The sequence below is a fragment of the Betta splendens genome, chromosome 6, assembly GCF_900634795.4.
Source record: "Betta splendens chromosome 6, fBetSpl5.4, whole genome shotgun sequence".
Classification (NCBI taxonomy): Eukaryota; Metazoa; Chordata; class Actinopteri; order Anabantiformes; family Osphronemidae; genus Betta; species Betta splendens.
In genome coordinates, this window is record NC_040886.2 from 9,386,446 (window position 1) to 9,404,202 (window position 17,757).

At 40.7% G+C, this 17,757-nt stretch overlaps 2 protein-coding genes across 6 annotated transcripts; both read left to right on the forward strand.

Moving 5' to 3' along the window:
* Positions 1-218: 218 nt before the first annotated feature.
* Positions 219-14,983, forward strand: ppfibp1b (PPFIA binding protein 1b). Of its 5 annotated transcripts, none has more exons than XM_029152976.3 (27): positions 219-442; positions 4,474-4,555; positions 4,762-4,967; positions 5,534-5,623; positions 5,736-5,849; positions 6,238-6,369; positions 6,703-6,795; positions 7,840-7,957; positions 8,070-8,114; positions 8,832-8,893; positions 8,980-9,064; positions 9,360-9,499; positions 9,686-9,783; positions 10,172-10,232; positions 10,332-10,506; positions 10,908-10,940; positions 11,528-11,669; positions 11,765-11,896; positions 12,053-12,203; positions 12,295-12,406; positions 12,699-12,787; positions 12,891-13,013; positions 13,110-13,235; positions 13,320-13,508; positions 13,596-13,760; positions 13,893-13,958; positions 14,066-14,983. In XM_029152976.3, exons 2-27 carry the CDS (start codon positions 4,492-4,494, stop codon positions 14,147-14,149), a joined length of 2,895 nt encoding a protein of 964 aa, XP_029008809.1. In that variant the 5' UTR covers positions 219-442; positions 4,474-4,491; the 3' UTR covers positions 14,150-14,983. The 5 variants fall into 5 exon arrangements, with proteins under 5 accessions (XP_029008809.1, XP_029008811.1, XP_029008812.1 ...); XM_029152977.3 differs by having other exon boundaries at positions 222-381; XM_029152978.3 differs by lacking the exon at positions 10,908-10,940.
* A 448-nt stretch (positions 14,984-15,431) lies between these two features.
* endouc (endonuclease, polyU-specific C) lies at positions 15,432-17,753 on the forward strand. The gene is given in 8 exon segments (XM_029153671.3): positions 15,432-15,625; positions 15,765-15,818; positions 15,922-16,021; positions 16,099-16,210; positions 16,287-16,408; positions 16,905-17,017; positions 17,117-17,267; positions 17,359-17,753. Coding segments are annotated over 8 exon segments (939 nt in total). The 5' UTR covers positions 15,432-15,614; the 3' UTR covers positions 17,635-17,753.
* Positions 17,754-17,757: the final 4 nt, after the last annotated feature.

The window sequence follows — 17,757 nt, forward strand, 5'->3', positions numbered from 1 at the left end:
CACGTTACCGCAGAATATAGAAGATTTCCAGCAGGATTAACCTAAATACAGGGGAAGCGGTCGTCCGCTCTACCGGTAAACGGCTGCTGATCGGAATTGTTCCCGATTATCTTTAACATAGGGAATAATACACCCGTCGTATTCTTTGATGCGCGTACACGATTTACATGTGCAGAATACCATCTTTGCCATGGTACCCTGAACGCCGCGCGACTCCTGCCGTTGCGTTCAGCGCCCCGGCAGGAGCAGGGCGGGATTTTTCCAGCCATGACGTCCCAACTTTTCCAGCCACCCTGTCACTCCGACATCATGGCGTAGGGACGTGGACGGACGGAGCGGGGTAGTACTGGCTGACACGGAAAAGTTCACAAACCCGACACGGTGGGGTTATTTACAACAAAAGAAGAATCAAACAGTGAACGCGTCCTCGAGCGGAGTAACGGTAGGCGCGCGTGCCCGTGTTCGGCAGTGATTTGCCGCTTCCACTAACTTACCAGCTAACTAGCGCTAGTCCGTTGTCTTCTCGGCTTATTAACGGTTACTTACTTACGGTGACTTTTAAGCTCTTCCGCGGAGCTAAACCCGTGGAACCGAGTGCGTGACACCTTAAGGCGACAACAAGCAAAGCAACAAGTTCCATTTCATTCGTTTCGGTGGACAGGAGTTGCCGTGTGAGGGTCGTTGGTGACGGTTTACTACCGCGAGAACGTCGACCTGAGCTCCAGCGGTTACTAATGCGACAATGTAACAAGTCCAGAAGCTGGCAGACAGAGCGGATCATCGGTGCCTTGGGGCCACCTTTACCGCTCAGACTAATGTTACACTAGTGGCGCTGACTGATGATATTCAACTCTGTTTCGTTGCCCGATATAATGAGAGCTGCGGCAGATAATCGAGCCGCAGGGTGTCTATAAAGCTACACGTTGGTGATTTGATCACATGTTGTTGGGTTCCTCATCTGACGGAAGGAGTGATTTGAGTAAATGGGCTGTTGTGTTGTCCAGAGCCTAACTTTGTGTACCGCGTGTGTGTGTGTGCTATTGAGTTTTGCATTGCGTTTGCATTAATGTCAAAGATGAAAAGCCTCTAAGCTAATTTTAGCTTGAAGCAGCACAGATCTGAGTAACATTGAAAGAATGTGTGTCGCCGGCCAACATAAATGGATTTCTGCTGTGATCTTTTTCTTGCTTACAGGCAGGAGATGTTTCTGGAGGTTTAGTCACGTTGCAAGTCCTTCGCTTCAGTCAGATAGAAATGTCCCTGTTTGTGTGTGTACACTGCATCATTGCACATTCGCCTTGTGAGTTTCTTATTCTTGGATCCAGTCTGCCTAAATATAGAGGAAAAGGCTCCCTTAGCTCCACAACAACCTCTCGGCCTATGTTACAATACTATATGGTATAAAATTAGTGATGATGTGTTCTGCCTGCTCACCTAAGTTGGAAATAGCAGCAGGTTATTCCAGTGCAGGCACCCTCACACATGAGCAGCCGATGAATTCCTCCACTGTGTTTGCACACAGTGCATCATTGAAGTCACAGCCCTGTAACCACCCTTTTTAATTTCATGCACCTGCAGATTCGAAGGCAATAACGCTGGACTTGTAATGAGAACGAGTCACTAAAGTAATGTTCATAAGATGGACAGTAGTGTTTAAGTGAATAACAGCGGCTTTCTATGATGTCATTGTTGAATGGAGCATCGACTGTGCGAGACAGTGCAAAATAGGATGAGGTATGTGAACCGGAGTCAAGGTTTCCTTGTGGAAACACTGAAGGCAAAGATCAAGTCAAGGCCTTCATGACTCAAAAAATGGAAAGTGTTATTATGTGGTAAGACTTGGATTTTGCTGATTATGTCAACAGACTTTTTTGTGTTACCTGGAAACAACTAAACCATGCGAAAGTAAAGCAGCAATTAAAATGCTGCTATGTAATTTATGCCAGGATTGTAAATTCCTTTCTCCCCAGGCCTTTTTGCTGTTGGTGCAACGTGTCTCAGCACAGGCTGTTAAAGCCAGTTGCATGGCTGTTGTAAACACATTGCTCTGTTCAGAGACAGGTGGTCCTTTGACTTTTGCTTTTTGCTCAATTTCCTGTTCCTTTTTTTAAATACTTGACCTCCTTGCAGAGCGTCCCGTGAAGTTGGGCCATGGTTTTTCTCTTTGCCTGAAGGGATAAGAGCTGATGGCTTTGAAAAGCCATTATTGTAGTCCATTCCCCACTTGTATTCACGATGCTCTGTCTCTCCATCATATGGATGTTTTCACCAAAGGGCAAAACTGTTTCTGAATGTGTTTTTCTCCTTTCATTTTGTTTTGAGGCTTCAGTTCTGAAAGCAGTACACATTGATTTGTTACAAGTACTGTACTTTAGTATCGTAATACATTGTCTTCATTGTCTTCAACAGTAGTTCTCTTTGTGTATCCATGATTAGTATACAATATGCACGTAGAAGAAGAGATACAGTAGCAAGACTTTATTTTTTTGTTTTTTCTGTTTGTTGAGATTTTTGAAACAAGCTTGCATAGATGAGGTAAATACTCTATATAAACGTGTGGCCTGAAAGTGGTTGAATTGGAGGATCAACATAATCAAATCTGTGTGGAAGAAGTTTAAAAAAAACAGCACCTTCCTTTCTTAGCTGAGCTACACATGGGTCAGCAGATCATACCTTAGTTTTACTGATTGTCTGTAAGGTTTGAGTTTTCTAAAAAGAGAATTACCCTTAATAAATTGACTGAAGTCAATCTTCGAGTGTTTGTAACTAATTTAAGTATAAACTAAAAAAAACATTTACCAATAAACTAGCAGTTATTAATGATAGCAGCACCCCAGGACCTAAGGATAAAGAGCATCTCACTATATCTGGGTGTTGTTGAGCGCTTAAAGTATTTAAACTGGTTTTGTACCAATTCACAGATGGACAACAGGTTTCCAAGCAGCATGTCTGCTCTTGTGTTTGAAGTATGCTTGATGAAAGCCCTGTGTTAACCTTACTCATATTTGCTTTTCTGCTGTGAGATAAAAGCTGACTCAGGCCTTTCAGTGGGGGCTTGCCCTGCACACTTTCAGTTTAAGTCATCACGATTCAGACTTTCCATGCAATCAACTGTTTAAAACTACATATCTGTTGTTGAAGCGTAGTGCTGTGTAACTTGTCTCTCTCTATTATGTAATTGTCTGAAAGAAAAGATGAAACAATTAATTAGTCAAATAAAGCATCCAATTAAATTCAGATTTAGTCAAGCAAAACATTCAACAGTTAGTTAGTTAGTGTGAATGTAACTGTTAATGCCCTTGTCTCTATAATGTTGGTCGGACAACTGGTTAATTTTTGTTTTTCCGCCATACATGTCAATTTAACAACACCCTCTTTACAAAAAAACAGCAAGCTGCAGTATTTAAAGTATTGCCATGCCCCTTTTAAATGTCATTGTACATGTCAGTAAGTCAGAGAAGTAGTGACTTTAAGCAACTTTAGAGAAGTCTTCTATTTTTAGCCAGATTGTGTATTTTATTGTTGGAGACCACTCAGCAGCTTACTGTAATGCTGGTCTCTTCTGTCCTCTTAGCCTGCTGTGAGTTGTGATGATTCTTATTTTTTAGTGCATACTTAATTTACACAAAATGCAAAATGTGACCACAGTAATGCTGAAGTTGCCTGAAAAAGTCTGTGGGTGGTGTCAATAAAGTCTGAAAATGGGGGAAACTCCCAGGATGTGAGGCAGCCGATTAAAGGCATAGGTGCGTGTGTGTCTGTGCATGCTTGTTAGTGCCTGTGTAAATATACAGCACAGCTTTTTGATTAAACTTCCATGGAGAAAGGACTCGCTGTGTTGTTTGGGCAAATGTCCAGAACTGGGCCACTAAAATGTATCTTCACTGAGCTCTCAACAGGGTTCCCAGTGTCCTGGCAGAAAAAAACCTTCATTGTCCCGATATTTTCAGTAAATGGCCTGATTGATATTCTGAAATGCATTATTCATTAGCATTATTGTGACGTAATTCAGCTTCGCTATCACCAGAATTGAGCCTAAGGCATTTGAACAACTCGGTGGAGGACATTCCTTTGTTTGTCTTTCTTTTGTAGGCACAGATCCCTGTCTAGTGGGACCAGTCGGCTCCATCTCACTCAGATGTTTCAAACACTGTTCTGTTTTAGGAACAGAGGGTAGCTGAAAATGTGTTTGCACTAACAGTCTAATTCCTGGGTGGAAACCTTTTGTAATGACCACGTTTGCTCGTTTTTGCCTAGAAAGCTCAACACCACTGTAACTGCTTAGCTGCATTTGTCTTTTAGCTACAGTGCTAATACATACATGCCAAAAACACAAAGAAACTGCTCCAAAACTGATACTAAATACATTATCAATGCATTATCAACACTTTCCAAAAAACATCAGTATACCAAATAAATAATCTGCAGTATGAGTTTTCAGCTTTTTTAATAAGTTTTACTCTCGTCCTCTAGCTATATCAGTAACTGAAGATGATGTCTGATGCCAGTGACATGTTGGCAGCTGCCCTGGAGCAGATGGATGGCATCATAGCAGGTAATGTTCTCAGCATGTAAAACATCAAATAGCACTTATTATTATATTTACTTTCTTAGTCACGTTGTATTTTTTTTGACAGTTATGTCAAAGTGCAAAACAACATTTAGCAATTAAATCATTCCCTTAAAGCAATAAAAAGTAGTTACATTTCTATTTTTTTATACTCCCTGTGTTTTGTGTCCTCTTGTGCATCTTTGCATCAGGTTCCAAGGCGTTGGACTACTCCAATGGTTTGTATGACTGCCAGTCACCCACATCCCCTTTTATGGGCAGCCTTCGGGCACTTCACCTCTTGGACGATCTAAGAAGTGTGCTGGAAGTGATGGACACAGAGGAAAGGGAGAGTCTTCGCTGCCAGATCCCTGACTCCACAGCAGACAGTCTGATCGAGTGGCTTCATGGACACCTGGTCAGTCCTACACATAGGGAAGATAAATGCATTCTGAAAGAATCGCTGAAAACCTAGAAAAAACTTAGGGTTTCTTTTTTTACTTTTTCAAGAAATGTTCTACAAACAAGCCTTAGCACATCTGGTTTGTGGCAAGAGCTCACTCAAACTGTGACTTCAGACTAGCACAGGCAGACAGACCTGTTAGCAAACAGATGACTGACTGGTTGATAAATGAAAACAGTCTCTTTCCCAGGGCAGGAATGCTGGTGTTGTCAGTGTCACAGCCAGTGTGCTGCAAGAAACAAGCTGACTTCATGGGAACCAGATTGATGTTTGGGGAAGTGATGGGCAGTTGGCCACGTAAATGTCAGAACGTTCGTGTAATGCTGCAACTTATCATGTGTACAGCAATCTGAACGATCCCCTTGGCCATGTAAGGATTTATTGTACAGGGTAAAGCAGTAAAGCCAGGTTTGAGGTCATTAATAAACACTGGGGCCTTCAGTGATTTTATTTTTACATCTGTGTAAACCAGTTTCCTATTTATTTCAGTTTTTAATCTATCATTTCCTCTTTTCTTGTAGTCCAATGGTCACATCTCTCTAGGAGGGAGTGACCACTACCAGGAAAGGCTTACCAGACTAGAAGGCGATAAAGAGTCTCTGGTGCTTCAGGTACCCACCCAGTAACATGTTGATATTTACTAGTGACAACACAAATTTCAGATGTGGCTTGTACAAGACACTGTCTGCATTAAAAAGTGAATAACATAATGGCTCCATGCAGGTCAGTGTGTTGACGGATCAGGTAGAAGCTCAAGGAGAGAAGATTCGGGACCTGGACTTGTGTTTGGATGAGCACAGGGAGAAACTCAACACAACTGAGGAGATGCTGCAACAGGTGTGTTTGTTTTTGCTTGTATTTAAAATAGACAAAGGAGCAATTATTTGCACATAGGATCAAACGCCACCAAGTAGAGAAAGCGATGTATTTGTTGGTGGGACATGTTTTACTACACAATCTGCTGTGTTTGATAAATACTTATCACTGTGCTGATATGTGAGGTATGTAAATGTTTACCATTAGGACTAAGCAGTAAACCATTATTGTACATAATAAAACAAACATGGACACAGACTACACAAACAAGGAATTCTATCAGGCTTTGTTCATGGTGTCAGTTTTACTGCAATTTCAAATATTTGCACGAACAATTCACAATGTTTTTATGCTGCCAATTCTGAGCACATAACAAACCTTGATGTTTTGTTTTCATTCATTGTTCTAGGAGCTTCTGTGCAGATCAGCAGTGGAGACACAGAAACGAGAGCTGATGTCTGAAGTGTCCAACCTAAAACTGAAGATAAACACCATGGAGAAGGAGAGATTTGACTTTAATGAAAGGTTTAGGGATAGTGAGGTATGTGAGCTAATTCTCAGGACATGAATCCTCTTTGTACCTGTGTCCTCTCTTTCCCCTGCCTCAGCACACACACACATACTTGTCCAAACCACACCAAACAAACCCTTATTCATGTTGTCTGACAGCTGTGTGGGAGAAGGACCTCTTATTTTATTGTCGGTTTCCAAGCAGCTGTGTATAGTGAGAGGGAGGGGGTGGTAAAAGACTTTACAAATAAGTTGTTAATCATATGTTTACTAGAGGTCTGGAATTCCTACTTTAGCCTTCAAATGTGTCATTTTAGTTGTTGTTATTGTCTTTCTGTGATTATGCCCTCGTGTGTTGTTTTAGGATTTGATCCTTGAAATAAACAATCTGCGGTATAGATTGACGGACCTGGAGAGTGAAAAACTGCAATACGAAAAGAAGCTTAAATCAACAAAGGTGAGCTGAGAGGATTGTAGACTTTGTGGCTGCAATAGTTTAAAATAATATTTAAATATCTAACACTCTCATGTCATTTGATATTTTAATACCAAATCTTATTACATAAATCCAATAGAACACCTATTTTATAATATATAGAAAGTCATTCACATCACTATTACAACACAATTGACAGCTCTCTATACGACTCTATACTGTATGTTTTTCTCCTTTTAAATAGTCTGATGCCTGTCTTTAAATATAATTGTTATTAGTGGATCTGTAGGCCTGTGACTCTGTTAAAGGACAGTGAGGCTAATGTGTAATAAATGAAATAAATATCTTGGTTTAATTCTTGGGATTTCCACCTGCTTTCATCTCTTTATCCTTTGCATCTGTATCTTCTCTTTCTTCCTTGGCTTGTCTCTCTGCTGTCAGTCACTAATGGCCAAGCTTTCTAGCATGAAAATCAAAATGGGCCAGATGCAGTATGAGAAACAGAGGAAGGAGCACAAACTCCAGGCTATGAAGGTTGGCTTCTCTACGGGCCGATGGTTGTGCTTGCCATATGATTATGGTTTTTGACCTCTCCCTGTGGCTCCAGTTCTGTGTTGTTGTTTTTTAGAGAGGAAAAAAAATAAATTTGTTTTTCTTTCCTAATTTTTTATTTTATGGGACATTATCCAAAGCAAAGATAACTTTGCTGCAAAGCAAAGGGTCAAGTGTCAGAATTTCCAGCACCTACTGTAAAGCCTTTCAAACCTGCTTTTTCCTTTCTCATATACATTCCACCAATTTCCTTTACAATATCATCTCTCAAGCTCTTTAAATGCATTTGTTTGTGATGACTTAAATGTTTATTTTTTCTGTCTCCTGTGTTTGGTCCATGAGGTGTTTTAGAATACATTTACCTCACTTTATCCTTCGGGGCTGATTGTTGTCCACATGCCTGTCAGCAACTGTGAACCTCTGCACTTTAATTTGTTGGTAGTGCTGTATTGTGTTGCAGGGGTTAGTACCTGTGTGGAAGAAATATCCTTACTACAGTCTTGTGTTAAACAGGAGGATCTAACCATGCTGAGGCGACAGCTTGAGGGCAAAGATGAAGACATGAGGAGATTACAGGATGAGACAGGCTTCAAAGCCAGCACCTTGAGCAGTTCAGACCCATTAGAAAGAGGTAGGAAACCCTTTTTGAATGTTATCGTATATCTAGCAAAGCAAGGCTTACTGTAGTCCTACAGAGTTTGCTCTGCTGTAAGAGTTTTTGTGTCTTAATATTTTGTCTTTAGTCTCTCATCCAGATGAAACTCTTAGAAAGAGGCTGAAAGAAAAACGTAAGGGGGGATTTATGTTGGTTTATCACTGCACCCATCTCAGCCCCTATTTGCATGAACGAGCATGAGCCTTCTGACCTCTGCTTGTCCATTATAACCCATTGGAGTGCTACTATATAATGACTGAGTACTACATCTCTTGTAAACGTATTGTCAGTATTTAAAGATGTTGAACTGAGAAAATACAATGTCATCACGTTCCCTTGCGTGTGTTTTTCAATAGAACGCCAACAAGGAATGCTTTATGTTTTCATGAGGAATGAGCTGGATTGTTTGTCATAACCACTCAGGCTGCTTACTCATGCTACTGCCTCATGTCCACCGAATTACATTCTGTACTGTAAATCTCGTTCTCTCCACAAACTCCTCTAAACCCTTGACTGCTCACACTGGCAGTGTGTGTTGCCATGGTCAGTGTTGTGTCACTGTATCTTTGTTGTGAGTGATGTCTTCTTTCATCGTGCTTTTTCAGTATTGTCAAACAATTTTATTTTACTCTCAGTGCGCACACTGCGTACATTTGAATTGTTCATTTAAAGAAACAAGTTTTAGCTACATAATGTTAATTTAAAGATGGCTATGCTACAGCCTTGTGGTATTAAACCTTCAAATTGCATCCTGCATGTTAGGCCTATTATCCACCACCACTTTTTCACTGTTTTTTAAACTAGAACCATGAGCACTGCAGTGTTTGTGTAACCAATTTATCCTCAATAGATGTGGAAGTGCAGAGAATGAAAAAGGCAGTGGAATCGTTGATGGCAGCTAATGAAGAGAAGGTACTTTTAAATATATTATGATTTAATATACATCACACTAATGTGAAAATTCATGCTAAACATCCCTCACTTGTATTTCTTTACAGGATCGTAAGATTGAGGAACTAAAGCAGTCACTTCTACGGTATAAGAAAGTTCAGGACATGGTGATGTCAGTTCAGGGGAAGAAGGGTGAGACATTGCTTCAGACAGAGAACTGGTCACATACTACACTTATATCAACGTGATGTCACGTTATCCTTTCATGAACTGTCTGTAAACAGAAACTTAGAAGCTGCTTGGAAACTGCTTCCTGAACACTTGATAGCATTCTGCAATTTTTTAAATTTTTTAAAAATTTAACTTTAGGCTGTTTTAAAATATTTAAATGCAGTAGATTTGAAGAAATTTTATTAAATATCAGATATTAAAGTGTATTGAAAGTGTACTGTCTTTTTAATTTTCTTCTTGTCTTTCTTTGCCGCAGAAAAAACAAATGATAATGAGTTTGTTGAGAGTCCTGGTGATGGATCTATCCCATTTTTGTCATTCAACGCTGCGTCTACAGAATCAGAAAAGCTTCAACTTACAGATGTTGAGCAACTGAAAAGGAGGAGCCCAGATGAGGTTTGTACAACAAGATGTGATGTGGTGTAAAAATGCTGTAGAAATTTATTGCTAAATAATTATAGTTTTTAAATTTAAAATGCTTGACATTCAGTTAACGGAATAACATCTCCCCTCAGTTCTCTAAGCATGTGCACATTTTCAACTGCAGCGCATAGTTTGAGCTTTTATCTTTCATCTTTTTAGCTGGAGATCCTCAGTAGATTGACTGAAGACCCATCACCCACACCAAGCCCTTCAGACCCAGAGAGAGTGTCAGAGTCCACACCAACAGATGTGGAAAGGTGAAATATGGATGATGTATTTCCAATTATATTATCAGTCATTATATGTCATTAACATTTGGGAGGTATTTTATTGGGTTTTTTTTGTTGCTGTTGTTTCTAGCAGATATATTTACATTTAAGTATGTATGAATACATTTTTAACATGTTGAAAAATTCTCCAATAGCAACATTTAGTTTATAAATCTATATCATTACTCTGTATAAACAGCAAAGAGGAGGACTTTTCACAGAATGTACTGTGTTGTAGAATGTGAAGCTGTGTCTAGCTTTCTGTTACAGAGTTCACATTCAGTAACGCCTCACTGCTGCTGCTCATGACCAAGTGAGCCAAGGTTACTACCCCAAATACTTTGCTTTAATGTTTGCATCTGATTTCTTGTTACAGTGGCCAGGATACCACAAAGACTAGCAGCCAGGACAACCTGGATAGAAGCAATAATGAGAAGGTAAAGAGGTTTATTTATTTATTTTAATTTTCAAATGATCATATTTTTATAATTACTCATTACAGAAAAAATATTCAAAATCTGTGTTTTGTGTTTCAGAACACTAGTGAAAGACTTGGTAAGATGAGTGAAAAGCCACCCATTGGTCCCTCTGCCACCTTGCCTCCAAGCACAGCAGACGACAGCTTTGGCACCAGAAAGGCTCGCTCGTCTTTTGGAAAGGGTTTCTTCAAGGTCCGTGGAGGCAAGAAGACAACCAGCGCGCCTAACCTTGGTGAGAACAAACTGTAGGATTTAATGGTACGGCACAAGTGTAGTCTGTAAGGTGACTCAGCATTCGAGCTGTGTCACAGTAGTTGGAGTTGACTTGCTGTTACTAGAGAATGTGATTTTTTTTTTTTCACCATGGATTTTTTTACTTTCCCAAGTCACGCCCATGGAATAAATGATATGCACTAACATTATAATTTGCAGCCCACTCAAACTGTGGTCTATTTCTGTGCTGGTGTATGCCCACTATACTTTACTGTGTGCATGCGCGTGTGTAATGTATGACTGATTTTTTTCCCCGCCTCTCCAGTCCTGTTGTTATTTCAATCATAATTTCTGCCCTCTGTGTTGTTCTTTCTCTGTTGGACCCTGTCGTGTGTTATGTGTGCTTTGTAACACACGAAGACCGCAGCCGAAGTGCAAGTGCGCCTATGCTAGGTACAGTATAGACCCCAGGTCATTGTAAGACTGCAGTAGTTCTCCAAGGAAACAACAGAAACTACTGAGGACCTTAATCTATCATGGCACTTTTATACCCTTTCTAAACACATTCATCCCTCTGACACCTTTTTATCACATCACAATTCAGTAGCTTCAGCGGTTTAACAACCACTAGCCATTGTTGCACAAATTTTCTTTTCAACATGCAGCCAGTCTGTCATGTTGATTTACATTGTGTCTGCATGTATTTCTGAACACGCCTTTGTTTTCACTGAAGCCCTCGTCAAAAATAAGAATGTGTTTCAGATGGTCATCTGAAATGACATACAGCATTTGTCTTTTCTATTTTTAAACCTTGTCTTATAAACCTCCCTAGTCTTAGTCAGGTTAGCTGTGTGTGATGCATGTATGATTCTGCATTGCTTTCATTGCCTACTGCCACATGCTCGCATTCTGTTCTGCTCTTGGAGTCGGAGAAAAGGTTTCTAGCCACATGAAGCAGACCTGTCTCCACCAATTTGTGCATGTTTCTCAGACTGACGTTAAGGATGCTGATGATCTTGTGTGTGCATTTGTTTGCACAGCTGAAACAGAACGACAGGGCACTGACCATCTAGATCTGGCTGGAATGCCCCAGAGGTCAGTTAACAGTGATAGCACCCACACGCTCCCTACAACCCCAGAGAGCAGGAAAAAGACCAAAGGAATTAAAAAGCTCTTTGGAAAGTAAGAAGAAATTTATACAATCAAATCCAGTAACTAAGTAATAAGATATTAAAATACAGGTAAAAATGTGACTGATTGAATGTCATTTTGTTTAGGCTAAAAAGAAGTCAGTCTACCACATTCAACCTGGACGACAACTTACCAGAAGGGGAGTTCAAGAGGGGTGGAGTGCGAGCCACAGCAGGACCAAGACTGGGTTGGTCTCGTGACCTCCAGCGAGTCAACAAGTAAGTTGTTTTTTGGGTAAATGAGGCTGAGAATGTAGTTTCCTAATTTAGAACAATTGATGTACAGTGAATTATACAAAAAATACAGAACTTACTCCACTGTTACAAAGATTTGCCTGTATACCTCTTGAAGGTTTGGACTTCTTTTTCTCTTAGTGATGTTGATGCTCCCTTTGCACGCTGGTCGAAGGATCAGGTGTGTGACTGGCTGCAGGAGCAGGGTCTCGGTCTTTATGTGAACATGGCTCGTGTATGGATCTCCTCTGGACAAACGCTGCTACAGGCCTCACAACAGGACCTGGAGAGAGTGAGAGCTGTTTTCTAAGGCATTCTAGAACTGCACAGGGATGTTACAGTTACTTGTAATCCTCATTTGAGTTTCTCTGCATCATCATAAGGAACTGGGCATCAAACACCCGCTGCACAGGAAGAAGTTGCAGCTGGCACTGCAGGCCCTCGGCTCAGAAGAGGAGGATAATAAGGGAAAGCTGGACTACAACTGGGTGACAAGTCAGTACTGGCTGCCAGTTCAAGACATTCAATTAATAATATATAAATATATACAAAATTAGGTGCATTGTTTGCCATTGTTTTAGCTGCTCAGCTGCTTTCAAAGAAGAAAAAAAAGGACACATTTGAAAAGTGCTATAGAACTAATAATAATGTTTTAGGTAAAGTAGTTCTTCCAAAACCAGCACTAAGTGAATTCAAATTCAAATTGTACAGTCATTTGCTTCTTAAAGGAGCTGCTTCATACTTGACCAGTGTGGAGTTGTGTTTTCAAGTTTATTTGTCCTCTTAGGATGGCTGGATGACATTGGTCTGCCTCAGTATAAGACCCAGTTTGATGAAGGAAGGGTGGATGGTCGCATGTTGCACTACATGACAGTGGTGAGTGTTGACAAGAACCATGTACTTCTCATCGCCTGTTTAAAGGTGTGAGCTGTGTTGGGTGGCGGAGGTTTGACTTCTTTTGTGCTACTCTATCTCCCAGGATGACCTGCTTTCTTTGAAGGTGGGAAGTGTCCTGCACCACCTCAGTATCAAGAGAGCTATACAAGTGCTGCGACTCAACAACTACGAGCCCAACTGTTTGCGCCGTAGGCCATCTGATGAGGTGCTTCACCTGAAACCTCTGCATGTCCTGTTTAGTAGACGTTTCAGTTCCTAAGTTGTCATGTCTTTCTTGTTTTTCCTTGCATTGTGCCCACAGAACAACATTTCTCCAGCGGAGATTTCCCAGTGGACAAACCACAGGGTGATGGAGTGGCTCCGGTCGGTGGACCTTGCAGAATATGCTCCAAATCTGCGAGGCAGCGGTGTGCATGGAGGTCTAATGGTAAGAAACCAAGGAATGAAGAGCGTTCATGGGAAATATAGCCTGTGCCATATGTGTCTCTAATGCATTTCTGATTTTTTTAAGGTTCTGGAGCCACGATTTAATGTAGAGACCATGGCTTTGCTGCTGAACATCCCCCCAAACAAGACTCTACTGCGTCGGCATCTGGCCACACATTTCAACCTGCTCATTGGTTCAGAGGCCCAGCAGCTCAAACAGGAGTGTCTTGAAAACCCAGACTACACTGTTCTTACTGCCACCACCAAGGTTAAGGTAACACACCTCTATATACAGTACTGTTTATAATTTTAATCGTCTTGATAGTGTCATTCAACTGTATTTCTGTTTCCCTCATAAAAGCCAAAGAAACTGTCATTTGGTAACTTTGGCAGTCTGAGAAAGAAAAAGCAGGACGAGAATGAGGAGTATGTCTGTCCAATGGATGTTGAGATGCCAAAGGGGAGAAGCTTCCAGAAAGGCTTTGAGCTTCAAATTTATGAGGACGACCTTGACAGGCTAGAACAGGTGAGCTTGTTCTTCAAAGCATACTCTGAATAATGATTTTAAGTCACTGCAAATATTATCAGTCCCATGTATTTTCACTTACAGGGTGCTAAACTGTAGCATTTACTGGTATTTGTGCATTTATTTTCATAGATGGAGGACTCGGAGGGAACTGTGAGACAGATCGGCGCTTTCTCAGAGGGAATTCAGAACCTCACCGTGAGAATCTTAGTCTGACACATTGACAACAACACACCATGTACTTATAAACATAATGTCTGAAGCTTTTGTCGTTATTTAATACTTTGTATTGTGGCCCTTACCAGAGTATGCTGAAAGACGATGAATTCTTCAAAGAGATTTCAAATTCACCAAACGCCAGTGTAACAGATGAGGACTCCAACGCATGAGGCTGACATCTGCAACAGACCTGGTCCTGTTTTGACTGAAACTCTGTGCCAGCCCACTTCACTCATACACAGACTTGTCACAACAAACCCTAAGAATGCTCCCACCTACTTTTTTCAGAGTTGAGCTGGAAGTTTCCTGACCTTTTAGTCAGTCTTAATAAAGCTGGTCCAATAGCTCCTGAACTTTGTCTCACTTACTGTCATATGACAGAGGGAAGATTTTGAGTAATGCCACTGCTTTCCTGCCAGCTGGTTTCTGGAGATATTTTGCACTCAGTGATGTACTTTCTTTTTATTGGGGAAGTGTGAACCAACAGAGAAACGACACCTCAAATATGCCAATATACTGTAAATTTAATATATGCCATTTCAAACTTGTGTTGTGACTGTAGACAGTATGTGTGGTGGGGGGTCTTCACACAAATAATATCCTTAGTACATTTTAGAATAGGATTTAGTGTAAAAGTCCTCTAGCAATACGGCTGCTATGTTTTCTACAGAAGTTTCCTGCTAATTAAAAAATAATGTTTTATATTTTGTCATACTGTGCAGGTTTTAATGGTTTTCAGTTAACATAATACTCAAGTGCATGCATTTCCACCCTTACATATCAAACAATAAAAATACCTAATATCACTGCATGATATTAAAATCCAACCCTCCCATTTAGAAGTTTGCCGTTGTGAACCAGACGTCAATGTTAATAGAATCCTCTCTTCACTGAAAGGTGCTGTGGTATGTTGATATATGATGTCTCAGAATAATAATGTTGTAATGCTGCCCTCACACAAGTGTTTATCCAGTTACTAAGAACAATAAAGTTATTTAAATTTGTTTTCTACGTACATGTTTTCCAAACATGGTTGTTAAACACTGACCTGCCTGTGTAATAAAGAAAGAGTCACTACAGCATACACACAGTATCTCTTATTAATCACGTTAAATCACGGTAAAAACTCTATTTATAGAGTCTATATACTATTTATAGTCAAGATAAAGAATACTTTTAATTTATCATAAGATTTGAAAGCAATAACTCTGCCTGTTTTACACCACATCCTAACTGACTAATCAATCAATCAATTCTCAATCTCAACATCAATTAATCAATAATGAGCCTTGGTTTATAAAAATGCAATTTGTGCTTATGTTTACTTTAAACTTGTATCATTTGATCAGTCAGATTCCCAATGTCCGAATATAGCTTTTTTCAGATGTATTTGACTGAGACATGACCGGAACTATTCATAGTTTGAGTCAGGTCTAATCTGTTTTAGATATTATAGAAACAGTTGTAGTTTGTCATAACGGTGTAAAAACTTGTTCCTGTGACAAAGTGCCCTCTGCTGGGTGCAATGAAGAAGTGCTTTTCTTGCCCAGATTTACCCGTTACATGTCAGTGAACACTGTCCAACCCTGCAGCTCTGAGGGGCCCAGTCTCAGCTGAAGGAGAGGAAGAAGCATCATGTCTGCAAAGTGAGTACTTTGTATTTAACTTTATAGTGGTCTAGTGACTCCATCGGTTCAGCTGGACTTTGCATGTTCTGAATGGGTTTACAAGCAGATTCCTGCATATCCGAACCCCTGCTGTTTTTACCTTATATCTACTGTGCAGGATTTGTGGAGTCTTTGTCTTGGCAGTGTTTGCTGGTGGACTGAGTGCATTAAGGTACAGTGGCCTAATAGAACATTATAATTTTATATTAAATTATAATTGTGATTTTTTTGCAATCCAGTTGTTTTACTTCTCCTGCTGGACTTTTTTTTAACAGACCAGCTGTAAACCAGGAACTATCCAATATTTTCAATGAGCTATGGAGGTTGGACGTGAACCGCATGAAGCCTGGGGTCGACTAAACAATTTCTGTTCAGGTGTGGCGCTTGTTAGTATTCTCACATCAACACATTTGTGCTCCTACAAATCCCTATTATGTGCTTGACCTGTCCAGGGCAGAGCCAGTTTTGTAAGTCAGGGCAGCCATGTTGCACAGGATCACGCCTCACTGCCTCTGTTCTCCGGCGTTAATGAGAGCAAGCTCAGGAACACGACCACCTTCTTGCGTGAGTGACTGTAACAGACAGGGACAAAAGACAAAGCATTGTGTATCTCATGTAAACAGGATTTCTATTCTGGCAGGGTTCATGAAACTCCTGGACAACTATGAGCGCTCCACAGGCGTGGCCGAACGGGTCACAACGGAGGAACTGACAGAGATCAGTCTCTTCCTGGAGGCTGTTTTGGAGACAGAGGTCATGAAGGTACCTTTGACATGTTGCTGCTGCTTCAGGCAGCTCCAATGCCCACATACACACAATACAGCAGACTATTTCAGAATGCTGCCTATTTCCGCAAAGAAGCACGCTGAACATTAAAACACATGTAAAACATCTGTCTGCAGCTGTGGAATGCAGCGTTGGCCTCAGCTGTGTCCCCAGAGAGAATCACTGGAAAAAATGTGCACATTCAGAACTTGCTGTTGAAAGATGTGCTTGTTCGATGGACCTGATGACTGTAGCTGTGGTAAAAAGACAGAAAACAAAAAGGCTTCTCACATACAAGAGTTAAAATCCAATATGCACAAAGTGCCTGGGGAAAACTGTCCTTTTCCAATATTTGTTTGTTATAATATTTGGATGATGTAGATATAAAATATGAGCATCAATCTGTATCATAACAATAATGCGGTATTGTATCTAAATATTATGTTATTGTAAATAACTAAGGGTTAATATCACAACTGTGATGTCTTCACAGCGGGCACATAAATACCTGGTGAGCAAAGGAAAGTCCAGCTCTGACCTGAGGTTGTTTAAGAGTCAGCTGAATTTGGTCTGGTTCCACATCTACCACAGACAGAGGAACACAGGGTGAGACACTGAAACAAACCAGTGCACATATTCAGTCATCATGTGATTATATTTATGAGGCGTTTATGTGTGGTTTTTTTTCTTAAAAATGTTTACCAGCCTCGACTCGTGTGGATTTGAGCATGTCTTCGTTGGAGAGACAAAATCTGGAACAGAAGTGGTTGGTTTTCACAACTGGATTCAGTTCTACCTGCAGGAAAAAAACAGGCACTTGGACTATAAAGGCTACAAGGCCAGAGAGAACGACTTAGTAACAATCACAGTTCAAAACTGTGTTACATTCACTGTATATAACTCATTCCCTTTGTTCTGCAGGCGTAATTTAATATTTGTGTCCACAGCCTGATCAGGACGACCATGTGGTAAACCTGCAGTTCAGCTGGCATGGTGCTTTGAAGCCTGTGGGCAGCACCTTCATGGGGACCAGCCCCGAGTTTGAGATGGCAGTTTTCACCATCATTTTTCTGATGAACACAGAGAGGAGCACTACAGTGCTGGTCAACATTGACCAGTGCCAGATGGAGCTGGTGGTCGTCAGACAGGGGCGCTCCCTCGGCACAGCGTACCCCAAACTGCTGAGCAGCAATGGCAGACATGTCGGGCAGCATTCACAGTGACGTGACTCGACTGTACGGACGTTTGACTTCAGTAAAACACATCAGTACATGTATTGTTTTTATTGTATCAGGAATCACTCATTTATGAATAAACTTCTTTAGTAAAAGCAAAATTTAAAATCA